Source organism: Pygocentrus nattereri, chromosome 3, assembly GCF_015220715.1.
Source record: "Pygocentrus nattereri isolate fPygNat1 chromosome 3, fPygNat1.pri, whole genome shotgun sequence".
In the NCBI taxonomy this organism is placed as follows: Eukaryota; Metazoa; Chordata; class Actinopteri; order Characiformes; family Serrasalmidae; genus Pygocentrus; species Pygocentrus nattereri.
Genome location: NC_051213.1, coordinates 29,098,849 through 29,126,153, shown reverse-complemented (window position 1 = coordinate 29,126,153; position 27,305 = coordinate 29,098,849). Strand labels below are relative to the sequence as shown.

The following is a 27,305-nucleotide window of genomic DNA, read 5'->3' as shown; positions in this document are numbered from 1 at the left end:
TGAAACTTGGATATAACTTAAAGTAGTCAGTGTACAGCTTGTGTAGCCGTATAGATTTACTGTCCTCTGAAAAGAACTCAACACACAGCCATTCATGTCTAAATAGCTGGCAACATACGTGAGTCCACCTCACAGTGAACATGTCCAAATTGTGCTCAAAGTGTCAATATTTTGTGTGACCACCATTATTATCTAGCACTGCCTGAACCCTCTTGGACATGGAATTCACCAGAACTGCACAGGTTGAATCCTCTTCCACTCCTCCATCATGGAGCTGGTGGATGTTACACACCTTGCACTCCTCCATCTTCTGCATGAGGATGCCCCACAGATGCTCAATTGGGTTTAGGTCTGGAGACGTACTTGGCCAGTCCATCACCTTTACCTTCAGCTTCCTCAGCAAGGCAGTTGTCATCTTGGAGATGTGTTTGGAGTTGTTATCGTATTGGAAAACTGCCATGCAGCGCAGTTTGAGAAGGGAGGAGATCATGCTCCATGTGATCCGCGTTCCAAGTGGAATCTGTCCTGGAAAACCACTGTATGACCTTGGTCATCGTGCTAATGAACCGCAGCTCCCCAGCGTTGGTAGCACTCATGCAGCTCCAGACCATGATGCTACCACCACCATACTTGACTGTAGGCAAGAGATAGTTGTCTCACCAGGGCGCCACCACACATGCTGGACACCATCTGAGCCAAACAAGTTTATCTTGGTCTCATCAGACCACAGGACATGGTTCCAGTAATCCATATTCTTGGACTGATTGTCTTCAGCAAACTGAAGATTTCTCGTGTGTCAGCTTCAGAAGAGGCTACCTTCTGGGATGACAGCGACACAGACTGAGTTGATGCAGTGTTCGGCATATGGTCTGAGCACTGACAGGCTGACCTCCCCCTTCTCCAACCTCTGCAGCAATGCTGGCAGCACTCATGCGTCTATTTTTTGAAGCCAACCTCTGGATATGACACTGAACACATAGACTCAACTTCTTTGGTCTACCCTGGTGAGGCCTGTTCCGAGTGGAATCTGTCTTGGACAACTGCTTTATGACCTTGGCCACCGTGCTATAGCTCAGTTTCAGGGTGTTAGCAATCTTCTTATAGCCTAGGCCATCTTTGTGGAGAGCAACAATTCTATTTCTCACATCCTCAGAGAGTTCTTTGCCATGAGGTGCCATGTTGAATATCCAGTGGTCAGTATGAGAGGATTGTACAAAAAAACACTAAACAGCCCTGCTCCCCATTCACACCTGGAACCTTGTAACTCTAACAAGTCACATGACACCAGGGAGGGACTACGACACAATCGTGCACGATGTTCAATGGACTCTTGTGTTGCCAGCTATTTACACATTAATGGCTGTGTGTTTTCATTTTCAGAGGACAGTAAATCTATACTGCTATACACTGACTAAGTTATAAAGTTTCATTTCTATAGTGCTGTCCAATGAAAAGATATAATAAAATATTTGCAGAAATGTGAGGGGTGTATACACTAGAAATGTGAGATACTGTATAGACTAGCATTATTTTCCTGGGTAACTGTTGTTCTTAGGATAACACAAATCCTGAAAAAATATTCATGACACCAAGATATGATTTTGTTATTTTTTATTGTATGTAGATCTCAAAAAACAAATAATATGTGTATAAACAATACCAGGGTAACAACAATAATTACAAAGTGAGCTAATCAAACGGTTTTAATGTGGAAAATCTGCCTTGTTTTGCAAACGTCCTACTGGTGTTTTCCGACTGAGAGTTGGAAAAGGGAGCGTGGCTTTGAAGAGGCTTGAGTGACATCGTCCAGGGAACGAAAAACTGTTTGGACGGAGGATGGCAGACAGGAAAGAGGCTATTTCCAAACATGGTTTCTTAATGAAATCTCTAAGTGAGAATCAGAGACGTTTGAACTCATTTACATGGTCATAGTGTCAAGGTTTCTGTGTTTATTCGAACATTCACACACAAAAAAAGTAATGCACTGAATTTACTATATTTTAGTATGTATACAATTTCCACATCAATACATTACATCAACTGAAACTGAAAGATACTATTGTGGTGAAGTTACACAATTAATGTAGAAATTATATTGATGTATATATTCAATACATCAAGTAAATTCAATGCTTCACTTTTTTCAGTGCACAGTACAACTAGCTACAAATGCTGACATGGAAATCTCAATGCAGTTCCATCAGGGCTGCGAGGAGCCAAGATTCATGTGCTCTATTTTACAGGTGGATGTTATTACTGTAACAACAGCAATGAGCAGTCATACCAGCCTGAGGTTATTATGACAACAACACAATGTGACAAATGAGATCCTCTCAAAGATGTTAGCCACAGAGGTGCTTGAGTGGGGAGTGAGGGGGATGTCACGGTGACCAAAACACCGCTGCATCTTTCGGCTAAGCCATTTTAGTGCTACTTAGGTTGGGGGATCTGTAAGGAAAAGTGTTAGGGAGGGACACATATGTTACAGTGGAGGTTATCTCTATCTATCTCTCTCTCTCTCTCTCTCTCTCTCTCTCTCTCTCTATTTTATAACAGCAGGAAGGACTCTCTGTACAGTGCTCTGGGTCACCTGATCCAGCACGAGAGGGAACGACTGAGTGAAGCTATTCCAGATCAGGACTGAGCCTAGAGGATATAAGGGTCAAAACGTCGTCAAGGATCAGCGGGGTCCCTGCGTCTGTGCAACCTCCGGCCCACGATTGGCCAGTCGGCTCAGGATGCTCCGCTCAGACATCTGCAGACGCGCGGCAACCGGTGGTATCCGGGCGATGGTGGCTGGGAGACGGGTGACATCAGCCTTCATGTCACTGAGCAGCTCCTCCAGTTGCTTAAGAACTAAGAAACAGAGATAAAGTGTCATACTGGAACTGTGTGCTGTGTACAACATTAAATTCACAGCCCAACTTTGGTCACACAGACAGGCAGGCAGACTTTTTTTATATGGTACAAACTCATTTCTTGGTCAAAGCAAAATTCGCAATTAATTTTAAAATGTAAAGATTTTTGAATGTAAAAATGTAAAAGAAAAGAATGTAAAAATTTTGATTCCCCAGGTCTGCATATCCCATCACTGACATAGCAGCATGATATTGCAGTGTGCATGCTACTGATGAGTTGGCTTTGTTAAGCTTAGCTAGCTAGTCTCCTATCACTGACTGAATCACTCACTGAAATATTATTTGAATAATTAATTGAGGTGGTTTTACTGAAATATTGTGCTGAAACAACATCAAACTAACATTCCTATAGCATCAATTTCTAACATTCTTCAAGCACAATCACATGCAGATCTATATAGACTTTCTTGTAGAATTAACCAGTCCAAACAGTATTTTTTGTTGGTTTAAGGAAGTATAAAGACTATTCTAATACATTTATATAGAAATATAGGCACATTATTACTGGCCTTAGTATGACCTTCTTCTGATAAAAATTAAGTTAACTGACTATACATTAAATACTAGTACTAATACAATAGAGAATGTAGAGAGAATATAGTACTTTTAAATATATAGTATTTTTAAAAAGAATATAGAATATAGTATTTTTAAAAAGTAATTCAGCATGATGATGTGTTTACATGCATTTGATGACACTATACCTGTACAACAATGTTAGTGTCATTGTTTTTTTTGTTAGTGTCGTAATTTTACTGTGTTGTGTTCTTGCTGTACTTGTGTCGTGGTGTAATTGTCTAATGCTATTAGTGTAGTAAATGTGTAATACTGGGTACCTTTGTGCAGTACTGCATTAGCAGGTTTATTCCCAGACATTGACTCCTTGCTGAGGTGCTGGTGGGATTCAGCGAGGCATTCTACCTCGCTGAAGCGTGTGTTGAGGGCCATGGAAGGGTGGGATGGGTCCTCTGTCATATTCAGATACGCTGCTCTGCGCAGCTGCTCCTCTATCACCAAGGCTTGCTCTAACAGCTACAGAGAAGACCACAAGAATTAGCAGTGAGTTGTTTGTGTCACTCTCACAGTGCGCATGTGAATGTGTGTGTAAGAGAGTGTGCTGTACCTTAAATCTGCGAGCCAGAAACTTGTTTTTGATCTCAAGGAAGTTTCCGCGGCTCATCTCGCCTTTGAAGGGCTGGTTGAGGATAGCATAGCGTGGGTCATTCTGAACATCCTGCCAACGGGCATAGCCATGTCTGAGAGCACGTAGGATCAAAGGTCATAACAGCAGCTGTCCACTGCAGTCAGAGTGTGAGGAAGAAAGACTGCAGACTGTGGGTGCTTAATAACTGTTTTATTATTGCTCTTGATGTTATTGTTATTATCATTACTGTCATTTTGCCAATAAAGTTGGCCTTTTCAAATTAAACTAAATAAAGTGAAATGACAAAGACTACAGTGAAATTGAGCACAGAGAGAGACAGTAATGAGAGTGTCAGTCTCCATCTCTTACACGGGAGGATGAGGATAAGTAACCAGTCAGCAAGAGTTCACACTGAAACATGTTAATCTCTCTAACTCTGAGGTGCCGCAATGAGGATACTGTATGATGCCGGCCAGGAGCCAGTAGTCATGGCGACGATGCCAGATCTCATAGGTCTTCTTGGTGACTGTGGCAGCCCTCTCCTCGTTCTGCCAGAGAGAGTGGAGCTCTGCACAAGACAGGAGCAAGGTTATTAAAGGTTTAATGATTTACATAAAAAAAAAATAATACACAAATTTCAGCACAGAGCATGTTTATCACCAAAACATCCCTCTTTTCCGTAGGTCTCTCATTTGCTGTCTTTCATGGAAACCTCTGTCAATGATTAAAACATCGGAGTACACCCTATCTGAGTAAAGTTGGTGGGCATGCATTCGCTATGAGTTCATCCACCTTCAAATGACAGTTTTTTTCTGTTTGAGATATTTCACAAAATTTCTGGGGTTTTGATTTTTGGGACATATTTTGTTAGAGGGCTGGTGTGGCAGGTACTGAAAAAGTTTCGTCTGATATCTTGTATCTGAGCCAAAGTAATCATTGTTGTATATAATTAGAACCCTGCAGTATTTTAACACAAAAAATAATCAAATCTATAATGGAAAATTTGTGGAACCTGAAAATATGTGCATCATGACACCATGAAGTGCGGGGTCACACATGCCCCATATGTATTACATGTATATATGTATGTATGTATGTATATGTCCACAGGTATTCAGACACCTCTCCTAATTAGTAAATTCCAATACAGAATGCAGAATCCACTACAGTGCAGAAGAGGAGACTAACACATACACACACAAACACATGCACACACACACACACATCTTTTTATGCTTTTAAATAGTCTATGGCTGTCCTTGAAGAGGAGGACAACATAGGGTTAGATGCGCTGCAGCATGGGTTAGTTGCGTCGAACTAGCAGCTTTCTGGAATACTTTTCATCAAACATAGAACACCAAACAAGCAAACACACACACACACACAAACACAACAAAATAACATAACCCAACAGCATACCTGTGAAGCCACCATCAGCGATGTTGAACATAAACCTTTGCTTCACAGCTTTCTTCTTCTCCTCACTATCTGCTCCTCCATCCTCTCCATTTTGCAGCCTGTTAGACTCCTCTGCCTTATCCTCCTTCAGCTCTACAGTGGCAGAAAGAGAGAGGGGGAGAGAGATTCATTATTTACAGAGTGAGTGTGGTATCTGCCACTTATGTGTAAGACTGCTCTCATTCAGATAAATGTGTGAAAATGTTCAGTGTATTTATGTGTGTGTTGTGTATACCTTTCTTATCATCTCCAGCTGGACTGCTGCCCATTTTCTCAGTCTTCTCTTCCCTGGTCTCCTCTGTAACATGGGCAGAGATTAGTATATTTAACAGCTCATTATATGGAATAAAGACCTTTCAGTTTCTATATCCTACCTACCTTTAGGTTTAGATGAGTCCTCAGAACTTTCCTCTTTAGGCTCTGCAGAGGTGCTTTCTTTCGGAGAATGAGATTTCTCCTCTTTCTCACCCTCCTTTTCTTTCTCCTTTTCCACCCCTGTGTCTCTGCTCCCCCCTGCCCTCTCTGACAAAGATGCAGTAACATCTCCCTCACTCTCCTTAGCTTTCTTTTCTGGACTGGGTGGATTCTCACTATCATCAGGAATTTCAATAATCTGAGTGAGTGAGAGAGTGAGAGAGAGAGAGAGAGAGAGAGAGAGAGAGAGAGAGAGAGAGAGAGAGAGAGAGAGAGAGAGAGAGAGAGAGAGAGAGAGAGAGAGAGAGAGAGAGAGAGAGAGAGAGAGCGAGAGAGAGAAAGAGAGTGTGACAGGGAGAAAAAGGGGCGGGCAAACGAACACTTGGCAGGAAAACAAAACAGAAAAAAGGAAAGACTAGAAAGATTTTGGTCTGAAGTACCTCATCTTCTTGTGTGCTGGAGCTTTTTTTCTCCTTCTCCCCCTCTCCCTCCATCCTGTCCTCTATTTCCTTCTCTGACTCCTCTCCTTTGGAGAGATCCTCTGTTTGGGGAAAACACAAGCTTTACTAAAGAGCCGAGACAAAACAACACCTTTAGCAACTATAAGACCATTTAAGGCCCTAGCAGATGGTGCTTCTGAGCATGTTCCTAGGGGCATTATAGACAACATTAGACAGAATACATGACATAATAATGCTAATAATGGTGTGTGAGAAGGATTTTTTTGTGATAGGGCAGCCTGTGTGTAAATTGTACGGGTGTTTCGGGTTGTCTCTATGTACCTGCTGCGGGTGTGTTGGGTTGTGTGTCTGCAGGAGTTCCAGTAGAGGGTGTTTTGGGATCATCTCCAGCAGCAACGGCTGCTGCCCTCTTATTCTCCTCCAGTTCCTTCATCCATGGCATCGACCACTGTCCATTCACATGCTCAAATTCCTGCACCTGCACATCAAAAATTCAATGCAGGTCAGCACTAATATCCAACAACCTATTAAAACATTCAACTGTGGATCAATCACAGGCTCTAACTCCAGAATCTGCAGTCAGGTCTAAAATTGTGAATCTGGGCACCCCTCAGCAACCTAAGTCAGGCCCCCTACACACCTTCTTTCGAATCAGTGACATCACACCAATGCGTGTCAGAACATGTTGTCGTGACAACCCCTCACGAGGAACTCCATCCGCAAATGTCTCAGCACCATCCGCTCCAGGTTCACACAAATGACGCATGAACAAAGAAACATACGCTCTGACAGAGAAAAGGAAAGAGTATTTACAAAACTACAAAGCCCTAAAGAACACATTTTTCTAAATCCATTTTCGTGAGATATCAAGTAAAGTTTGTCATCCTGGGAAAATGGTTTTGTTGTCTTGGGAAAATACCCAAGACATCCATTCATTATAATGAGAGAAAAGAGTAAATAAAATATGTAACTCTGTGGTCTTTCAGTGCTTCTGTAGAAAACACAAAAGCGAATCAGAGAACAAACACATGTCCCAGACTCACTTGAACTCTTTCTCTGATTTGCCCCTCAGGTCTCTGACCAGCCACTGTGTAGTGAAGGCATCCTGGGGAGGCATCCCATAACGCATCACAGCATTTAGGAAGGCCTTCCTCTGACGAGCATTAAAACCCAACACCTAGAGATAGAGTGAGAGAGAGAGAGAGAGAGAGAGAGAGAGAGAGAGAGAGAGAGAGAGAGAGAGGGGGGGAGAGAGAGAGATAGAGAGAGAGAGATAATGAGACAGAGGGAGATATATATTTGACAAACAGAAAGGTTCAGAGACGAAGCTGACCTCAATGTTGCCACCCACTCTGGCCAGTAGAGGGGGCAGTGGCTTATCTTTATCATTTCTCAAGCCCTTCCGGCTTGGCCTTCGAGTGTTAGCTGTGGAGGAGACAGAAGAGCAGAAAGCCAATCAGCACAAATCTAACTACAAACAAAAAAATCTCACAACATTCTCCATATAAGCATTTACCTTCTGAGCGCTCATCAAAGTCCTCATCTCCCTCCTCTGAGGCCACAGAGTAGTCGGACTGGTTATCAGACTGGTCATCCTGCCAATCTGAGGAGAAAGCAGGAACAATATAATATGCAGTTCAAAGTCCTTTTAGCAAAATTATCAATATATCAAGGGGCCGGAAAAATCACATTCACACACAGAAACAGCACAATCTATCAAGTTGTGTGACGGTTTAGTGAATCAGGGAAATCTGACAGCAAATAGAGCTCAATTCTAATATACATGCTTTTAGGCATGAAAAGTGATACTTTTTTAAATCCCACAAACGAGGAAATTCCACCTCCGCATTTAACCCATCCGTGAAGTGAAACAGCACATACACACACACTAGGGGGCAGTGAGCACACTTGCACAGAGTGGTGGGCAGCCCTGTGCACGGTGCCCGGGGGGCAATTGGTGGTTAGGTGCCTTGCTCAAGGGCACCTCAGTCATGGACTGTTGGCACTGGGGATTGAACCGGCAACCTTCCGGTCACAGGGCCAGTTCCCTAACCTCCAGCCCACGACTGCCCCAAAAAACCAAACACACACACACACACACACACACACAAGAAGTCACTTAACAATCAGAATGTTTTTTTTGTTTTAATGCATATTCATGCACACACACAGCAAGAAGGGAGTAGTAATAAGAGAACTGTTAAAAGCTCGTCCTGTACCCCGTCTACTACCTCGGTCCTCCTGCGAACAGTCGTTGTAGTTGACAGGTTTGCGTGGTCGTTTGCCTTTGCCCAGGTGGCGCGCAAGGTCCTCCTGCTGCTGCTCATAATGATGACGCAACAGCTTCTCCCAGTAATCAGGATCCACATTCTCCTCTTGCTTTATAATCTCCCTATCTACATCCTCCTCCTTGCCATGACACCAAGAGAAAGAAGAAGACAGATAAGAAAGAAGAATGAGGATGGAGAATGTGATAAAGTAAACAAGAAATGGACAAAACTGCAAGAGAAACATGGAGGCTAGGGCTGAATATCTAGTGAAATTTGCCCATTTGAAATACAACTGACGTTGGTTCAGTTTCCTAAACAATTCTTTATCCAAAACAAAATGTTCTTTATTACAGTACAAATGAAATAAATAACATTTACAGACTGTTACATATCTAGCCAAGTATGTTATCATTGAATATTATTGAAATTAAGTGTAAAGCTCAGAAACAGACACAAATACTTCTACATACACATCCACACATACTCAGGCTTACCTCCTCATCCTCATCTTTGACAACATACTGGGCCACCTTGAAGGAGCTAAGGTATTCATTCATACTCTGAAGCTCTGTATCCTCTGTGGCATCCTGGTTCCGGTCCAGCAATCTCGAAATGGCCTGATCGTCATAATGGATAACACTGCCGTCTTCTTCCTTATTATCACCTAAAACAGAATGGCCCCTTAATTAATTCCACTGAAGATGACGAGTAAATGACATAATTTATTCATCATCTTAAAGTAAGCATGTGAATTATTTGAAAGAGAAAAGCACATAAGGATGGCAGGCAACCTATTACTTCAGCCACACCAACGTAACATTTATGAATCTTCAATTTGGTAGGAAATTAAAAACCAATTCTGTTTTCTAGTGAATCAGCTGCAGAAGTGACACTGTGTAGAGACCATGTCACTCAGGCATTTTCCAGATGCTTGAGATGAACAGAACCCATTAGATGATTCTTTAGATACTCAATAATGTTTGTCTTCCACGTCTGAGCCAAGGTTGCATTTTAAGTGTTCAATAATCGTTCATTAATAGCTCCTTACCCTCGCCCATTTCGTCCTTAAAAAGTTCTTCAGTGCCAAACTTTAAGATATCGTCCAGTTCCTGTTTGGACATGGAGCCTGCTTTGGAGCCTAGACCAGGGCGCACCACCAGGTGGGTCAGCATCATCTTTTTCTTTGCCACCTACAGAAACAATAGATGAAATTGAAAGCTACATGCTCAAGTGGTGATGTACCCCCGAGAAGCTGCGCATAGTGTGAGAATTTGTTAAATGCAGAACAGACCTGAGTGATTCTCTCCTCTACTGATGCTTTAGTGACGAAACGATAGATCATAACCTTTCTGTTCTGTCCTATACGATGGGCTCGACTGAAAGCCTGAGAGAAGAGAACAGAATTTCTCATACATGCAAATGTAATCAGTGATTCTTATTCTGCTGTAGTTATGTTAGCAAGGGCTGTACCTGGATGTCGTTGTGTGGGTTCCAGTCTGAGTCATAGATGATGACAGTGTCTGCAGTTGCCAAATTAATGCCCAAACCTCCTGCTCTGGTGGAGAGGAGGAAGACAAACTGAGGGGCTCCAGGAGCTATACAACATGGAGGGAAAAGGTTCAGAGTGAAATACATTACATACAGATTTCATCTTGTATACAGTCTCCATATATCCCTATGTGGTATCCCTTTGAGTTACAGTGCCTTTGAGTTCCTTTGAGTTTGAGTTCCTTCCATCTCACTGCAGGCAACAACCTTTATATTGTACCAGTGAGTGTTAGTGCTCTACATCATGTGACATACAGAAACACAATTACTGGGGCAACAAAGTAAAACTGGTTACTTTTTATTGCATGCACATAAACTTCTCAAAAAACTTTTCAAACATTTTCAGATCAAAAAATTATTAAACCCTTACATGATGGTTTAAACTGTATGAAAATATTTCATTTAAAATATTTCAATAAAATTTCACCTTCTGTAGGTTAGCTACAATTTATCTTTTGATCTAAAATATAAACGTTACAAATATGCAATGAATATGTAACAAAATTAAGCAATTCTGCTAACCTTTCCCTAAGCTTATCTTCGTGTTATATTCAATATGTCTCTTTAACCAGAGCTAACTTCTGTTAAGGTTTTCAAAGAAAATCAAACAGAATCAACATGATACTTCACTCAGTATCTAACAAAATATGAAAAGCCAGTGGGTGGATATTTTGCATTATGATGACCAGAGTATTCTTTTAACTCACCGTTGAACCTGTCAATGGCCTCCTGCCTCATCACCCCTGTCACCCCTCCATCAATCCTTTCGTACTTGTACCCCTCGTTCTCAAGGAAGTCCTCCAACAGGTCCAGCATCTTTGTCATCTACAGGAGAGAGAGAGAGAGAGAGATATGAAAAAGTGTGTAAACCAGATTAGCTTACATTATATACAACATACCCACAGAGTGCAGACACCCCCTCAAATTAGTAGATTAAGCTTCTTTAAGGTGTATTTGGTGCTGACCCAGGCATTCACACATATAACAGAATGGGACACACTGGAGCAGCTGCACATGAGCTTAAGATCACCCTGCCCTGTGCCAAAAGTCAGGTAAAGGGGTGTAAAGCTTTGAGCATGTGGCTGTTAAGCAGTGCATCCGCATTTTCTGAAGTTATTTGATTAGATTAAAACAAACCTGGTGCAATTGCTCTGTTAGCAAAATTTGTTAGAATAAATGAGAATGCTGCCATTTAAACCCTGATGTGGACTAAAGAAGCAGACACTCTGAGATATTCTGCTTTTAAATGAACATTTGTGCAATTTGTTTGAAGTATGTTGTAAGACAAACCTAACAGAATGAACCGTTGCTTCCTCTCTGCAAATCTTCTTTAGTACATTGAAAATTTGCATTCCTGACACTGTTTTTGATGTGTTTTATCACAACTTCATGAGCTCCATGTTGGTAATCATAGAACAGTGAGCCTGGGATATTATCATAAAATATACAATATACACATATGACTGCACACATAGCAATTTTATAAAAGTACTCATTGCTCTGTTACGGTGATTTCATCCTGCTTTGTGTCATGAGAAAATGCACAGCCTCACATCAGCTTGTTGCTCTAGAACAGGGGTCATCTACTGGTAGTCTGTGGTCCAGATACAGACCCAGCAAAATATTTTTGCAGAACAAACCAAACACTTTAAAGAGAAAATGTAGCAAAACCTGTCCAGGGTATCCTGCCCACAAAATTATGTTCTGGGAATAAATAAAATAAACCCAAAGCTCAATATAAAATGTCCATCAGAGTGCTTGTCCATTGAATGCTCATTAAAAATAGCTTTTATTAATGTTTATTGTAATTTAGTGATACATTTAATTTATGCAATACACAAAAAGAACAATCATCTCTGGACAAATATTTTTTAAAGACATTTTAAGGCCTTTTTCTTCCAAAAAGATTTTCCACTTTCCACAGTTAATTTTACAAACATTAGCCAATGGCAATACAATTTGTTTAATAGATCATAAAAATACATTCAAAATAAAATCAGAATATTTTCTGGACATTTGTAATCAAGAAATTTGACATAGCTGAAGCTTTGCAAGTTTTAGTTGCACACCCCTGCTGTAATAAAGAGAACAACATGGTTTGGAAGTTTATTGGATATTACTGGATATGGACAATTATTGTCACCAAATGCAAGCCATTAAATTTGTACAGCCAGTGGTGACTTTTACCAGTATGAGTTTATATCTTCTGGTTCTACACCAAGTATGTTAGTGAGAGCATTAATTGAACCAGAACTAAAATGCAATAATGTATAGTAAGGGATATGAACCACAACGATAAACATGCTTTGACATTTGTATGAACCTGAGAAAATATGAACTATGTTTATGTTTTTATGCATGTGATTATGAACATGTCAGTTTTGTTTTTTGTATTTGTGCTTGTTTATGTAGTTATGTGCCCCTCTGAAAATATGAGCCCTGTGTGTATGTGTTTATTTATGTACCTGTGAGAAGATGAGCACTCTGTGTCCACCCTCTTTCAGCTTCTTCAGCATTTTACACAGTAACATAAGTTTCCCAGAAGACTTTGTAAGCGCTCCACCTTCGTACATCCCATTGGGCATTTTAGGAGCCTCCTGTCATAAACAACCAACAGAAATCAATCAGTAAATTCCAAATGATAGTGTTTCGGTCACAGTTTATTATCACCCTCTTGTCATAAGGAGTGGTGTGCCCCTAAGGAGGGTGAGAGTGGCTATGATCTTACAGTAGCGGCTGTGGGAAAGAGGTAGGGGTGGTTACAGCACTTCTTCAAGTCCATCACCACATTCAGCAGAGACACTTGGTTCCCACCACCACGAGTGTTGAGAGCCTCAAAGTTACGTGTCAGGATATACTTATAGTACTTCCTGTTACAGACAAACACATACAAACATAAGAGTGGAAGCCTATTTCAGCAAGAAATTAATCAATAATTGAATAATCTGTATTAACCCTTAGAACTCAGTTAGCGCTGTTGATACAAAAGCACATATTTCACACTCAGTGAAATATGCTGACACATTTGAATTTTAAATTTCACACTCCACACTTGCGTTTATAAGTTGAAGAAGTTGATTGCATTTTGCTGTTGAGCATACAGTCTTAATTTTATGCAAAGGAAAAGTATCTTTTACATTTGTGCCTTTGTTTTGTCATTGTTGACATCAAAACAAACAGAAAAAAGTCACAATTGCAGACTCAATTCTATCAGTACAGCATGTAAACTGAATTTATGTAATTATGAAATTAATTATGTAATCACATTTCTATACATAAGTACAATACACTAGCAATAACTGCAAATCTAAGGGTTAAACTGGAATTCTACCAAAAATAGAGGTGCTGTTCCATTTCAATACTCCCAGAATTTCTTCTCCTACATCCCTCTGCCCCGCCCCCTCATCACTCTCTTGTGCCTATACAACCCCCACCCCCTGCCCCCACGGCACTCTCATGACCCAATGCCCCCCAACCCCGCCTCTCACTTCTGCATGGGGCTGAGCTCCACTCGGACAATGAGTTCCGTTTTGGAGGGCATGTGTTTAAACACGTCTGCTTTTAGTCTTCTGAGCATGTGCGGTCCCAGCATGTCATGCAGCTTCTTGATCTGGTCCTCTTTAGCGATGTCAGCAAACTCTTCTAGGAACCCCTCCAAATTACTGATAAACACACACACACACACATACACACACACATACACTGTCAGCAAACCTCTCCAGGAAACTCTTTAGACATACGTATACAAAATCACACACAATGGCAATTACATTAGTAATACATGTGAGATCATGTATTGTTACAAATGTGCACACCATGCACACACAGCCAGACTCCAGCTTGTCATCTACTGCACAAAAGCACACTAATTATACAACCATTGAAATGAGCTTTTATCTGACAGTGGCATTTCAACCATAATTTTGTAATGATAAAATCAAGCACGATCAATAATGTATGTACTAATTTTTGGTAACGCTTTACGTTGTTCTTTGTAGATGATTAGGAGCCTGTTAACAGTAGATGTACTGTTGACACATTACTTACATTAAGGACATGTACTGTTAATATGTTACTTCCATTACACAAAATCTAACCTTATCCAAACCCTAACCTTAGCCTTTATTTTATTTTTACTATTTTTTGATCAAAATAAAATTCTTGGGTTATTTTCAAATGTGAAAAACAAACAAACACATTTATTGTCTTTATTGTTTATATTCAACTACTATGTAAATAGATTCTCCACTCACATTTGTGTATTCAGCATTGTTCTTACACTTCGTAGTAGTAAAAATAATTCTGAATTGTATGAAAATAAGCAAATCAAACTATGGTGAAATTTGAGACTTTGTGATGATGCATGGAATCTTTTTCTCAAAAATGATGCCTGAATCGAATCACTGTCAAAGATTTCATGCACTCACACAGACATAAACAACTGGACTCATACTTGAATCTTTCTGGAGTGAGAAAGTTGAGGAGGTGGAAGAGCTCCTCCAGGTTGTTCTGGAGTGGAGTGCCAGTCAGCAGCAGTTTGTGCTGCAGAGGGTAATTATTCAACACTCTGAAAAACTAAGACAGAGGGAGACAGAGAGAGAAAGTTTGTACATAAATATATTACATTTTGATTTTCATGTAATCCCGACCTTGCTTGACAATAGATACCGATACTCATGTCATTTTAAAACCATGTGGTCATGATTATGAATATACATGTACATGTCTGAAGAAAATGACAAGAGGTGGCTTTTAGTCCAGTTGCCAGCCAGACTCACCTTGGACTGGTTGTTTTTGAGTCTGTGAGCCTCGTCCACCACAAGGCAAGCCCAGTCAATGGAGCCCAGGATAGCCTGGTCAATGGTGATCAGCTCATAAGACGTCAGTAACACATGGAACTTCAAAGCTGCCTCTTTCTTCAGAAAATTAAATGTGAAATAGAAGTCAAAATGAGCAGACAATCACAAACCAAGCTAAACCAACACTACTTTATCCACTACCTTAAAGATACTGTCTGTGTGATGTTGTCCAACAACTACTTGTGAAAAAATAAAGCTGTCTGGTCAATGAAAATAAATACATCAATGTAAAGAAATAATTAACAATTAAGAAACTAATTATTTAAGCATTAAAGATTGTACTTATTGCTGCCAATAACAAAATCATGTTGTAAGTTTATATGTAGTTTAAATTTTTCACAGAAAAAGTAGAAATATTCTTTTAAATACTGAACTTTCATGACTTAGATGAAAAGTTAATGTTAAGCATACATTATATATCATATGTCTTATTATGCTTTCCTCACCTTCATCTTGGAGGCCTTCTTGCCGCCACGAATAGCGTTGCCTTCAAAGGCGAACTCATTCTCTCGGATAACAGCCCTGCTGTCCTTGTCGCCCACATAGGTGACCACATACATGTCAGGAGCCCACATTTCAAACTCCCGCTCCCAGTTAATGATAGTGGATAGTGGGGCACTCACCAAGAATGGCCCCTTGGAGTGACCCTGGACCAGTGAAACAACAGAGTGAAATAGTGAATGTTTTTCACACATTCTTTTGTGCCAGCAGCCATTTACCCTGTTTGCTACCTCCCACTGAATTTTTTTCCCATACTTAGTTTCCTGCCAGGTTTACTTGACATTTAATTATGCTACAGTTCAGTCAAGCTTTAAATGTTCCTTAACATATTCTTCAAAATGTGTAGAACACTTGGCATTGTGCACAGTGATCATAGGCTTGTGTGTGGCCACTTGGTCATATAAACCCAGCCCATTAGGCTCTAGACAAATAGTTACTCAAATTTCAGTTCTGTGGTGTTTGCATGACTGTATGGTTGGTTTTATGTAGCTGTGAACAATAACAGCCACAAATTAGAAGAGCTCTACCTCCAAGCCTTCTCCTGCTATTATATCAATTCCTATCCCTAATTTATCCCTAATTCAACAACAATATGATGCTTTGAAAAATACAGTGAAATTTGATATAATTTTTGATACCAAAGGCAGATACAATTTTTACTTTTTTAGATAAACCTATCAAAATAAACATGAAATGTACACACAATGTAAAGGACTACAGTCATTTTCAAATTTAGCATGCACACATCACTAGTATTGCACAGTAATTCAATGTTTTAACTGTTTGTTGTGTTTATAATGATGTGTAAATGATTTTAGGTTCTCAAAATATCATTATTCTTTTAATACCTGTTACATCTCCTGATAGGGACATTTAGACTTCCAAACTATCCTACCTGTTTTTTAATACAAGGCTGATGTTGGCTTCCTATTTGCCAGCTTCTTGTTCAAATTTGCCTGTTCCATCCTAAATGGTGCAGCAGTAACATTCTGGTACCTCAAGAAGCTGACTTCAGTATTTTTTGACAGAAAGGTTTAAGCTATCGAAATATCCTATGCACAGGTTTACACTGGGAGCTATCTATAAATATGCACTACTGTAGGACATTTCAACAAGGTAACCCAGCACAATTCATCAGAACAGCCTTTCCATCCATATTTGCTTCGAAGCCAACCTATGTCCACACTGCACTCCTGTTGTTGTCTTTGTCGAAGCAAAGGCTGTGAACTAGCTGCAGCTGCCACTTTAGCATAGCACACGAGGTCTTTCACTGCTAGCAGTGTATTATGGAAGCCTGTATGGGTCGTAAGAGGCCGCACTGAATAGCATCATTACTGCAGGAAACAAGTATTGCACCATTTCAAAATGTTCAGTATCGACACATCAATTTTCTTGACAACACCAAACATGCCAAGATCACTTCTGGTGTCTAGCTTATAGAATCTCAATCTACACTGTACAAGTTATTATGGAATAAAATAATAGCAATGAATATACAATATGTTATTCCAAACTCTTGAACACTACCATAATTTTGGCCAATCAGTATATCTTATTTTGGTCTCAAACAAAGGTCCCAAAGTGTACCCACATGCACAAACACACAAACTCACACACCTCTTTGTAGAGAGAATAAAGGAAGACGGCAGTCTGGACAGTCTTGCCAAGGCCCATCTCATCAGCCAGGATGGTGTCAGTGCCCTGGGCCCATGAGAAACGCAACCAGTTCAAGCCCTCTAGCTGATATGGGTGCAGAGTGCCACCTGTCGAATCCAGATAGTCTGGCTGCCTGTCAAATTTTATAGTGGGCTGGGAAAAACAGAATGAGAAATAAAGGAAAAAAGGAAAGAAAAAAAAGAGAAATAAATGCAGAGAGTGAGAGAAGATGGAGAGAAAATGAGAAAACTCTTGCTGATTCTACGGTGGTTGTTGTGTGAAGTCCTTTTACCTAAATTACAGTTTCTCCCAGTACACAGCTATAGCTACAATTTGGCATTATTTGTAATCCATTTTACAAAATATGTATTATTTTAAAACTGTCAGAAGTCTGCACTCCAGTGGATTGCAACAGCACCTGCCACAATATCTTGCGGCATGGAAATAGCTTTAATAAAGTAGAACAATCACTAAATCAAATGTATAAACAATATTAAAAAATAACAGTAAAACAATTCAAATGAATGAAGTCATTGTAAATAGTTGCAACGAAACCGTTCACGTGAACAACAAATTCTCATAGCTTACAGAAGTGGCAGAGCCTTCAGTCCAACGGCTACAGCTGCTGAGCCCAGCAAAACACCAAAAATAACCGTTCAGTGGTTTAATGCCTGCTTTGTGTTTACTGTATGGTAAAGTTACTTCACAGTGAGCCTGAGGACTACAACCACCACGTTATTTCAGCAGAGGATAATGTATTTGTGAATAGACTATGTCAGATATTGGATGCTTGTTTGCCTTGACTGCGTCGCCTTGACTGCGTGGGCAGGAGCAAACCAAAACGTTTCGGTTGCAGGCAAGAGCAGGACAAATTCTGATTTTCTGTGGAAACGGGACAGTCCCGTACAGACCACTACATCAGACTACCCCAAAAAAGATTTAATATTGTTGACTGTAGGGGTTGTACACCTATTCATTTTTATTATTTGACAAGTCATTTAAAAAGAGTCAGTTAGTTGATTGGTTAACTAGTATTATCACTGCTGCACACAGTGCCACCAATTAGCCTTTTGGAACAACCTATAGTCACTCGACTACAAAATGTTCATGCAATCTCATTTTTAAAAGTTACTTAAGAATTCTATTTGAAGACAATAGTAGCAAAATAAACAAGATATCTTCACGTGTTTGCAGGCTGATGCACCAGTTTGTGGCCAGTCGTTCTGCATGTCAGTTAAATTGACAAGAGGATTCTGTTGTCTTGTTATTATTGTGTGTGTGCGTGTGTGTGTGTGTGTGTGTTTGTGAAGTGAGACTGAGAGATATCTTTTTAATGTGATTAATTGAGCCAATCTCTTACATCCACCACAGGGTTGATAGGAGGCTTTTCTATCTTTCGCACTTTCACTTTCTTTGGCTTCTTTCCTGGTCTGCCCTCATCTCCAATCATCAACTCTCTAAGAGAGAAAAAGAAAAAGAGAGAAAGAGACAGAGAGAGAGAGAGAGAGAGAGAGAGAGATTGAAAGGGCATTCAAAAACAGTCAGAGGCAGTTAGCATTACTAGGTCTTCTTATAGAATATTAGTGCATTATGTATTTTCACAGTGTTTGTGAGTGTGCATGTCCTACATAGGGATATAAGTGAGTGTATGTGAGAATATTTTCTGAAAATATCTTAGTGTAAATATGTACATGAACACTGTGATTACGAGTGTGTGTTTGTGTGTGTGTCAAAAAGTCTGCTACTCTGTTACGCAGCACTCCGGCTAAGACTCACACTCTGACTCCATTTCCTAGAATTCCATCGGAGATCACACGACTCATAAACTTCCTCAATCCTCTTATCGCCATTCTCAGTCACCAGAATACTGACATGTTGCACCTGTTTTTTATGGCATATGACCTGTTTAGTTTAGTTTAAAACCCAGGCTTTACCTCAGCCTAGTTGCTAGGTATTTCTTCTCTTTGTAGAGCTACTGAGCAGTTCTTGTGTTATTGTTTGCCATTTCATGTACTGGACTCTGATTCTGGATTTACTGACTTTGTCTTTTTGTCTTTGCTCTTTTGGTTTTAGTTGCCTTGGTTATGTTTGTGCTCTTTGGTCTTTTTGCAGTCTTGGAATTGACCCATTCATGTTCAACAACTACACTTCTTGTCAAGCCCTTTTCAATTAAAGCCTCATTTCTTGGTCTTTACTGTGGGCATCTGACAGGGTCTGTCACATTATATACTCAACCCAAACCTGATGCTTAAACTTAAGGGTCTGAGTCAGGTTCGGGCTTCAATTTCACACCTGTGCAGACCTTTAGGATATAGATGTTAGCCATGCTGTTTCTAGGACACATGCATAAAGATTTAAAGCAGTGCATGAGTAAAAGTTTAAATAAGTTTGATAAACATCTAATAGTTTGTTAAAGGAACAATAATCTGTATCATTATCATTATTATTATTATTTATTCCACTAGATATTTTTTTCTAAAGTTCAAACAATTAGACTATAAAAGCAGCCTGTTTAATTGCAAGCAAAAATATTTTCACAGTGTAGTGAGGGAGTGTGCATGCACCTGTGGTTCCAGTACTGCTGTTTATAGGTTTCATAATCCGGTATTTCCATATCCTCACTCTCCCAAGATGACTGGTCATACGGCAGATCTCTCCATTTTATCAGGTAGTGAACGTTATTCTTCTTATCCACACTTATAGAGAGAAATAGAGAAAAATGAGAGAGATAAAGTAAAAGAAAGAGTAAGGGAAGAGTGGATAAGGAAGAGTGAAAGAGAAACAGAGAAAATAATATTTAAACATATGATGATCAGAATCTGACACTGGGTAGAAAGCTGTCACCTGTGTTTAAAGATGCAGGATGCTCTACCTGTGGTTAAGGATGCGGTGTATGAGGAGCCACTCTAACTTTACACCGTAGCGACCAAACTCATCATCCATGCGGGCGTACAATGGGTCTTTGCTTTTCCTCTTGGTGCTTTTATCTTCATCACCCTCAGCACCAAAATCAAGGGCGGGTGGCTCCTCCATATCTGTCTTACGCTGAAAGTTGCGGAACATCACCTGACAATTCAGCTCCAACTACAGAGACAGACAAATCAATTGGTTATTAGTGGCGTAAACACAAAGAGAAAAATACTCCATAATGTGAATGTATTATGCTCTTGTATACCTGTATTAGTACTTCTATAGTGGGCTCTGTGTGCATGTGTATGTTGTGTGTGCATGTGCTCTGTGTGTTATGTACTTTTTACTCATTTAGAACGTCTGTGTGTGTTACCTGTAGTTCCTGCACCCAGGAGCAGTGCCAGTAGGACATGTTGCACCACTTGACAAAGAACTCTCTCTCTTTCCGGCCAATCATTGGAGGAGGATCTGGGGCATCATCTGGGAGATCTGGAGGGCGGGGTACTGGCATTGGAGGCGGGGCATCTCCCCAGCGCCAAACCAGAACCTTCTGGACTTTACCTTTAAGAGGAGGACACTGACAAAAACAACTTCATTACATTCAGTAAATATTCAACTGCCCCAAAACACATGCTCCCATTTCCCATTTACCCCAACATTTCACTGCAGTGCAACTTTACAGAAACTTTACAGAAACAAACAAAATCACATAGACAGACAGAGTACATTCAAGGAGGGTTCCTGATTGCCTCAGTATTCTACAGCAGGCATTATCCCACAGAAGTTTTACAGAAATGCAGCCCCAGACATGCAGAAGAGTCGAGAGTGGCAAGAAAAAATATCTAGTGAGTGGCAATAGAAACACAGAGAGGACCTCTGGACTACAACAGATTCCAAAGTTATGACTAGAACATTTTTACAAGGAAGATCAAACAGAGACACTGTGAAAAAACACTCACCCGGCAGCGAGGGCAGATCCACTCTCCATTGGGGATGTCAGGCAGGGGTGGATTAAGGCAATGCAGGTGGTATGAGGAGGGGCAGGTGTCACAGCATAGCAGTTCCCCACCATCTTTACACACACGACAAAACTCCATGTGGTGGTCATCCTCCTCCTCCATCCCTCCATCATCCCTCCTTCCTTCATCATTTTCCTCTTCTCCCTCTGAGCTTTCCTCACGTGCCTCCCACTGAATACCCTCCTTCTCCTGGGGGACAAAACAGAAAGAAAGCAAAAAGTGAGGGAGGGGGCAAGGGGAGGAGTAAGACAGAGAAAGAAGAAAAACCAATCAACTTAATTTATTCATAAACTTTCATGAACTTTCAACAGAATTTATTTTGGGCTGTTTATCAGTCTTTTTACCAACAAAACCACACAGAGATAGAAAAGGTGTGTCTATGGTGTGCTCTTGACTGCCTTGATTGTTTAATTAGAGCACTACATGTTTTTTCACACTTGAGAATAACAGTGAAGACACCAAAACTTTGAAAAAGGTATTACTAACACATCAAAACTATCTTATATTTTAAATTCTTCTTTAGATACCTGTTTACATCCATTTTATATATATATTTTAGTACCTCTCGCAAGGCAATGTGTTTTCCGTCTTTTTGGACAACATAGGGTAAGTTGAACGAGGCACTTGACTAGCCTAATGCTGGTCTGTATAACATTTAGCCACATAATATGTTTTTCAGAACAGCGGCAACTGTCACATAATGCTGACATAAACGTCTATGTCAATCAAAGCTACTTGGGGTAATTTGGGGAAACAAGATTTTTTTTGTCTTGTATGAATAGGCCACTCAAATCATGCATAAACTATATTATTGTACCTCCTCTGGTAAAACTAATCCAGCCCGAACAGGTTTTAGAAATACATTATATGCATTTGAGCATCAGTCTTTAATTTACTGAAAATCATACAATCAATCAGGTGTGTCTAAAACCTTGACTGGTACCACAGCAAGGTTAACTTACGCAGTGGGGACAGCTCCAGGTGCCCTCAGGCGCTTTCTCCATGTCGGGATCCAGGCAGACCATGTGGTAGGCTCTAGGACATGTATCACACAAGATGATCTCTCCACCCTGCTGACACACCTCACAGTAGTCTTGATGATCTGTCTCATAGCCATCACCATCCTCAGCCACTGAAGAAGTAGGGTAGACCAGGGTTGTGGTAAATACAGGATATATATGCTATATCGTCAACGTCGGAACTAAACTTTGTATCTCAAAAATACTAACTTTACAGGGGAAAGAAAAAATATTACACATTCACAGAAGGGTTACTAAAAGGTCCACAATTAATATATGTGTCAGTTCCATCTCACTTTTCTTCTTCTTCTTGGAGCTCTTGGACTTCTTGCTCTTTGATCGGCTACTGCGAACAGATCCGTCACTCACCGAAAAGCTGTCAAAATCGCTGTCACCATCATCATCCTCTCCACTCTGCGTGGAGAACAGAGAGACACAGAGAGTGAGTTTATGGTAAAGCCCTGTGTCGAACAGTGTGTGTGGCTTCTAGCTCTTTGTAAAAGGTAGATGATATCTTACAGACGATCTCTTCCTCTTAAAACTGCCCAGTTTAATTTTGAGTGGTGCAACTTTCTTGGCTTTAGATTTCTTGTCCTGGGCCTTGGGCTTGGTCTTCCTGCGAGCATTTGGACCTAGAAGAGACATTAACCCACACTGAGTGCAGAAGTGTTCATTTGTATTTAATTCATGAATACCTACTTTACTTTAACTGCAATCAAAATGTCTTTCTTGAACTAGTCTGTTGTACATTTCCACCTCATCCCAAACAGCAGGGAATACCTACACAATATCAAATGTAAGAAATAAAATATGCCAATATCCCTTCCCAATATCCCAATATCACTTTATCCCTCCACATCATCTTCTCCCCTCCTTCTCACCTTTGCCTTCCTTGGTCTTGGCTTTGCGCAGTGGGGGTGCAGCAGGGGGCTGCTGTGGAGTTTGTGTAGCAGGTGTTTGTGCAGTTGCTGGTGCCGCTGAGGGGGTGGTTGCCAGGCCTGTTGCAGGGGCTGCTGCCCCAGGTCCTGCCAGTTCTGCTCCAGCAGCTGTTACCATGCTTTCCACAGCTGCTGCAGCATTGGCTGCCACCAGGGCGGCGTTGGTGCTTGCTGTGCCACGCATGGGGTTTTTGGTGCTGAATTCGCGCCACTTCGCCCCCAATACCATCATCATCTTAGACACTGCAATCTTTGGGTTTTTAGCAGCTATCAGAGGCCTGGCAAGGAGGACAGGGATGTTCATAGAAAACAGCTTCAACAAATTTGATCATTGCTGTGCTATAACTAAATGACAGATAATTAATAACTTAACTCTTAGTTAACCTTAACAGGGTTATAAAAATTATGTAAACTTGTATTCATTATTAATTAAGGAAATTATGTTCAAGGAGAGAATTCTAAACCTTTAATCAATAGCCCAACTGAGTTTATAAGTAGAAGAAAAAACATTTTATTTGAAGTTCATGAAACTTTACTGTTTTGGATAGTCTTCTTTTATAGACATATTCTATCCTAAAAAAAACTTCAAACTCAGACCCAATTTTAATTTGTATTGTGTGTTACACAATTAACTGTTAATGCATAATTACATTCAAAATTTAGCACAAGGACAAAAATACCTCTAATACTGCTAGAATTCTAAGGGTTGAACTAACTAAAGGATAAATTGCTTAAGAGTTAAATAAAAACAGCAAAGTAAAGTATATGTGAGAGTAGGACAGTAAAAGGTGATGCTGTACCTGACCATCTGGCTGAAAGCTTTGTAGTTAGTGAGAGAACGGTAGTCCTCCTGTGTAAAAGTGTAATCAATGTCCTTCATGCCCCAGTCCGCCAGGAGCTGAGAGGACGACTTGGGCTCCTGGGAAAAAGAAAAAGGAGAGAGCAATGATAGCAGTGGCTTCAACGGTTAACTTGCCTCCAAAACAAGAGATGTGCAAAGTTATTCAGTTATACAGATACACCTAAATAAAAACATTTTCTTACTGCAATAATCAAATACTACCCAATTAAAATTCAAATACTCAAGCAAATGGTTTAAATGTTAATCTAAAATCTAAACCCTCCTCACCTGCCCAATATCATCATCGTCATCCTCCCTCTCTTCCTCTGGTTCTGGATCCTTACGTTTGTTTTTCCCACCAGATGAACTGCCTCCAGTCTTTTCTCCAACCGTGCCTCCTTTTTTGCGCTCCTTGGATGAACTTGACCTCTTCTTCTTCTTCTTGCTGGGGGCATAGTCACTGCCCTCACTCTCCGAGCGCACGGCCCGCTCTTCTCCTTCCTCTTCTTCCTCCTCCTCCTCCACCAATCGCAGAGCCTCTAGTGCTTCAGGTGAGCTCACTGGCACTTCCTGAAAAATGGCCAGCATGGGAGAAGAGCATGGTGAAAACCCCCTAGTTTGGCTTCAAAATGTAGGTTCATAACACTAATTTCTGATCAGTGCATCCCGAAGTGTACATGTGAAAATTGTTTGTTCAAAAATAATTATCATTGTTTGATAATTAATAGTATCCTTTTCTGGTTCTGGACAATGGGCAGGCTGAATTGGGGTAGCTTATAAGGTGGACTGGATGAGGTGGAGTGGTTACTGACATTATGGAGTCTGTTTGGGATATATGAATTGAATGTTGGACAAGCTTTGCAGAACAAGGCAAAAAATGATCTTCAATCTAATGAGGAGTTGTAATGATGTTTGTGAAGAGTCAATACATCACACTGAGTTTCCAGTTCATAATACTGCACTACCAAGCTTGACTATGTCATTACAAATATTCAAAACTTGGTTGGCAGGTTGCAAATGACCAATGAATCTGTCAATATGCTAATGTTCATATAACAATAAAGCCACACCTAACAGTGCCATAAAAATCATTTGAGATAAACAACACACTATAAGTTGTGTGCCACAATTTCTCATTAGACTGAAAGGAATTTTTGCTAACATTCTGTAAATCTTGTCCAACCCAGCAACAATTGCCATAACAGAAGGCATTTGTTGACAAGCTTGGTTCATTCAAGAGCAGGCCAATCCTAGTAATTTAGGGTTGTTTTGTGATAGTTTGTGACAGTTTTTGATGTTTTTTAGTTGCTTTTGATAGTTTATGGTAGTTGCAGATGAGTGGAATCCTTCATATTGCAGGAGTGAGGTTGAGCAGTTACTGCCATCCCAACAATAACTGATCATATCTTAGTTTACTAATCCCATAAGTATTATTCCATGTATTTTCGGGATGGTACGCCTTGTGGCTTGGCATATCCAAATAAAATTACACGTGCAGGTCAGGGTTGAAAAGCGATCTAGGAGCAGATGGTTGTGGACACTGGAGGGGTGTTTTACCTCTCTGAGGGTTTTCTGCCGTTTGTTGCTCTTGCTCTCCCTGCTCTTCTTAGTTTTCTTTTTCTTCTTTGGCTTAGGTGTGTCCACCTCTGAAGTGGGCTCCTCTGCTGCCTCGTCTAACAGCGATACAATCAAAGAGAGGAACCAATTTGTACCCAAAATTAAAAAGGTTACACTAATCACTTCATAGCTCTTTTTAACAATTTGACAACTAGAAATGCTATAACAGCAAAAAGCGTGTTCCCTACAATACGAAAATGCATGCAAAAAAAAGATGAAACATGATGACAGGCATGCAAACACTGTCTCATTACATTAGTTAACAGTGTAGCCTACATTTAGAAAATAGGAATTTTCATACACACAGGTGCCAAGGCTGTTTTGCCTAAATTAACAGAATTAATTTAACTGGACCGGTGTAGCAGGGTTAGGTTATCTGGATCATGTTAACGTTAGCTGGTTTAAATGAACAGGATTAGGTTAGCTGGGTTAATATAACTGGTTTAAGCTAACAGGGTTAAGTTGGCTGATTTAATATAGCTGGTTTAAATTAACTAGGTTAAACAAGCTGGGTTAAGTTAGCTCTGTTAGATTAGCAATATTAAGTTGTCTAGGTTTAAGTTATCTGTGCATTTAGTTGACTCCTCATAATAACTGCTAACTGATACTGATCGCTGTTAGCTAATAGCGTCAGGTGTTTGGAGACAGTTATTGATTGATGCTAGCCCTGCCCCCGGTAGCTAACTACAGCTGTAGGTTAGCTGCTGTGAAACTCACCGAGTCCCGCAGTGTGGCATCCCAAACCCCCCCTGCTGTCCTCCTCACTTCCAGACATCTCGCTTCACAAGCACATCTGAAACGACACAATTAATAACGGTATTAAAAAACAAAACATGCCCCTGACGGCGCTGTTTGTGCTTTAACGTAATGTAAGTTAGCTCTCTATACGGGCTTGGTGAAGTCGGGCTTCCCATTCAACAACAAAAACAAACGCTTCATGCTCATCAGTAACTGCTGCATTACGCAAACAGTTTAGTCAGTACAGTCGGTCGGTAACGTTACTCATGCGATGACAGCGAACATCATTTTTATCTTCATAAACAAGTTTTTTTGCCCGGCAGAAGGGGACAGTAGCAAAAGCTAAGGCTAAAGCTAAAGCTAACTGGGCTGTCAATCAAGTAGCTACTGCTACTGCTAACAGACACAGATCCGGAGCCTTCAAATGTGAATCCTGTCAAAAATAAAACATATTTCAACTTCACACATTTAACTCGCTCCCGTCAGGCTTGAATGCTGGCAGTGCGAGTGTGCGCTGTCACACGCAGCGGGGTTTATGCGCGCCTATGTGTGAGTGTGACCTAAAGCAGGCAGTCAGAAGTTCTTATCAGCATTATATTTTCGCTGTTTATGAGGACAGCTGGACCCAGTGTGGAGTTTAATGGCAGCTGGCTAGCGAACTTACTCACAGGTCAGTCGGAGGTCCAGAGCACACACGCGCGCTGCTGTGAGATTGTTTCAGGTGAGAATGTAGTTGTCAAACGTGGTAGTCAAATAGCAAACTTTCGAAAAAAACAAACAGCTATTAAACGATCTAGAGCTCTGCAGCCGTCGTCCACTCTACCCCCGGTTCGTTTTCTCCAGCGTCGTCAGTGACCACAAGCTAACATCCTCAAACACAAAGAGATCAGGGGGTAGACATCCCATAATAATCCTGAGCACTCACCCCCCCAACACACACACACACACACACACACACACAGACTCGGCACAACACTCAGCAACGTACAGACCA

The 27,305-nt window shown here is 40.6% G+C and overlaps 1 protein-coding gene across 3 annotated transcripts; it reads right to left on the bottom strand.

The window, feature by feature from the left end:
- Positions 1–1,594: 1,594 nt before the first annotated feature.
- chd4b (chromodomain helicase DNA binding protein 4b) lies at positions 1,595–27,305 on the bottom strand. Of its 3 annotated transcripts, none has more exons than XM_037537041.1 (40): positions 26,976–27,305; positions 26,291–26,366; positions 25,514–25,629; positions 24,245–24,526; positions 23,916–24,034; positions 23,059–23,393; positions 22,697–22,809; positions 22,474–22,591; positions 22,121–22,290; positions 21,099–21,347; positions 20,513–20,716; positions 20,102–20,313; positions 19,794–19,925; positions 18,590–18,686; positions 17,191–17,382; positions 15,519–15,719; positions 14,992–15,129; positions 14,667–14,788; positions 13,702–13,875; positions 12,942–13,083; positions 12,679–12,810; positions 10,921–11,038; positions 10,136–10,260; positions 9,957–10,049; positions 9,714–9,855; positions 9,160–9,329; positions 8,615–8,804; positions 7,912–7,998; positions 7,729–7,820; positions 7,439–7,572; positions 7,036–7,180; positions 6,717–6,873; positions 6,375–6,475; positions 5,899–6,133; positions 5,756–5,818; positions 5,482–5,613; positions 4,522–4,630; positions 4,042–4,174; positions 3,755–3,950; positions 2,681–2,856 (listed from the first exon to the last, which is right to left on the bottom strand). In XM_037537041.1, exons 2-40 carry the CDS (start codon positions 26,346–26,348, stop codon positions 2,681–2,683), a joined length of 5,904 nt encoding a protein of 1,967 aa, XP_037392938.1. In that variant the 5' UTR covers positions 26,349–26,366; positions 26,976–27,305. The 3 variants fall into 3 exon arrangements, with proteins under 3 accessions (XP_037392939.1, XP_037392938.1, XP_037392937.1); XM_037537040.1 differs by having other exon boundaries at positions 26,980–27,304; XM_037537042.1 differs by lacking the exon at positions 26,976–27,305 and having other exon boundaries at positions 1,595–2,856; positions 8,627–8,804; positions 26,291–26,348.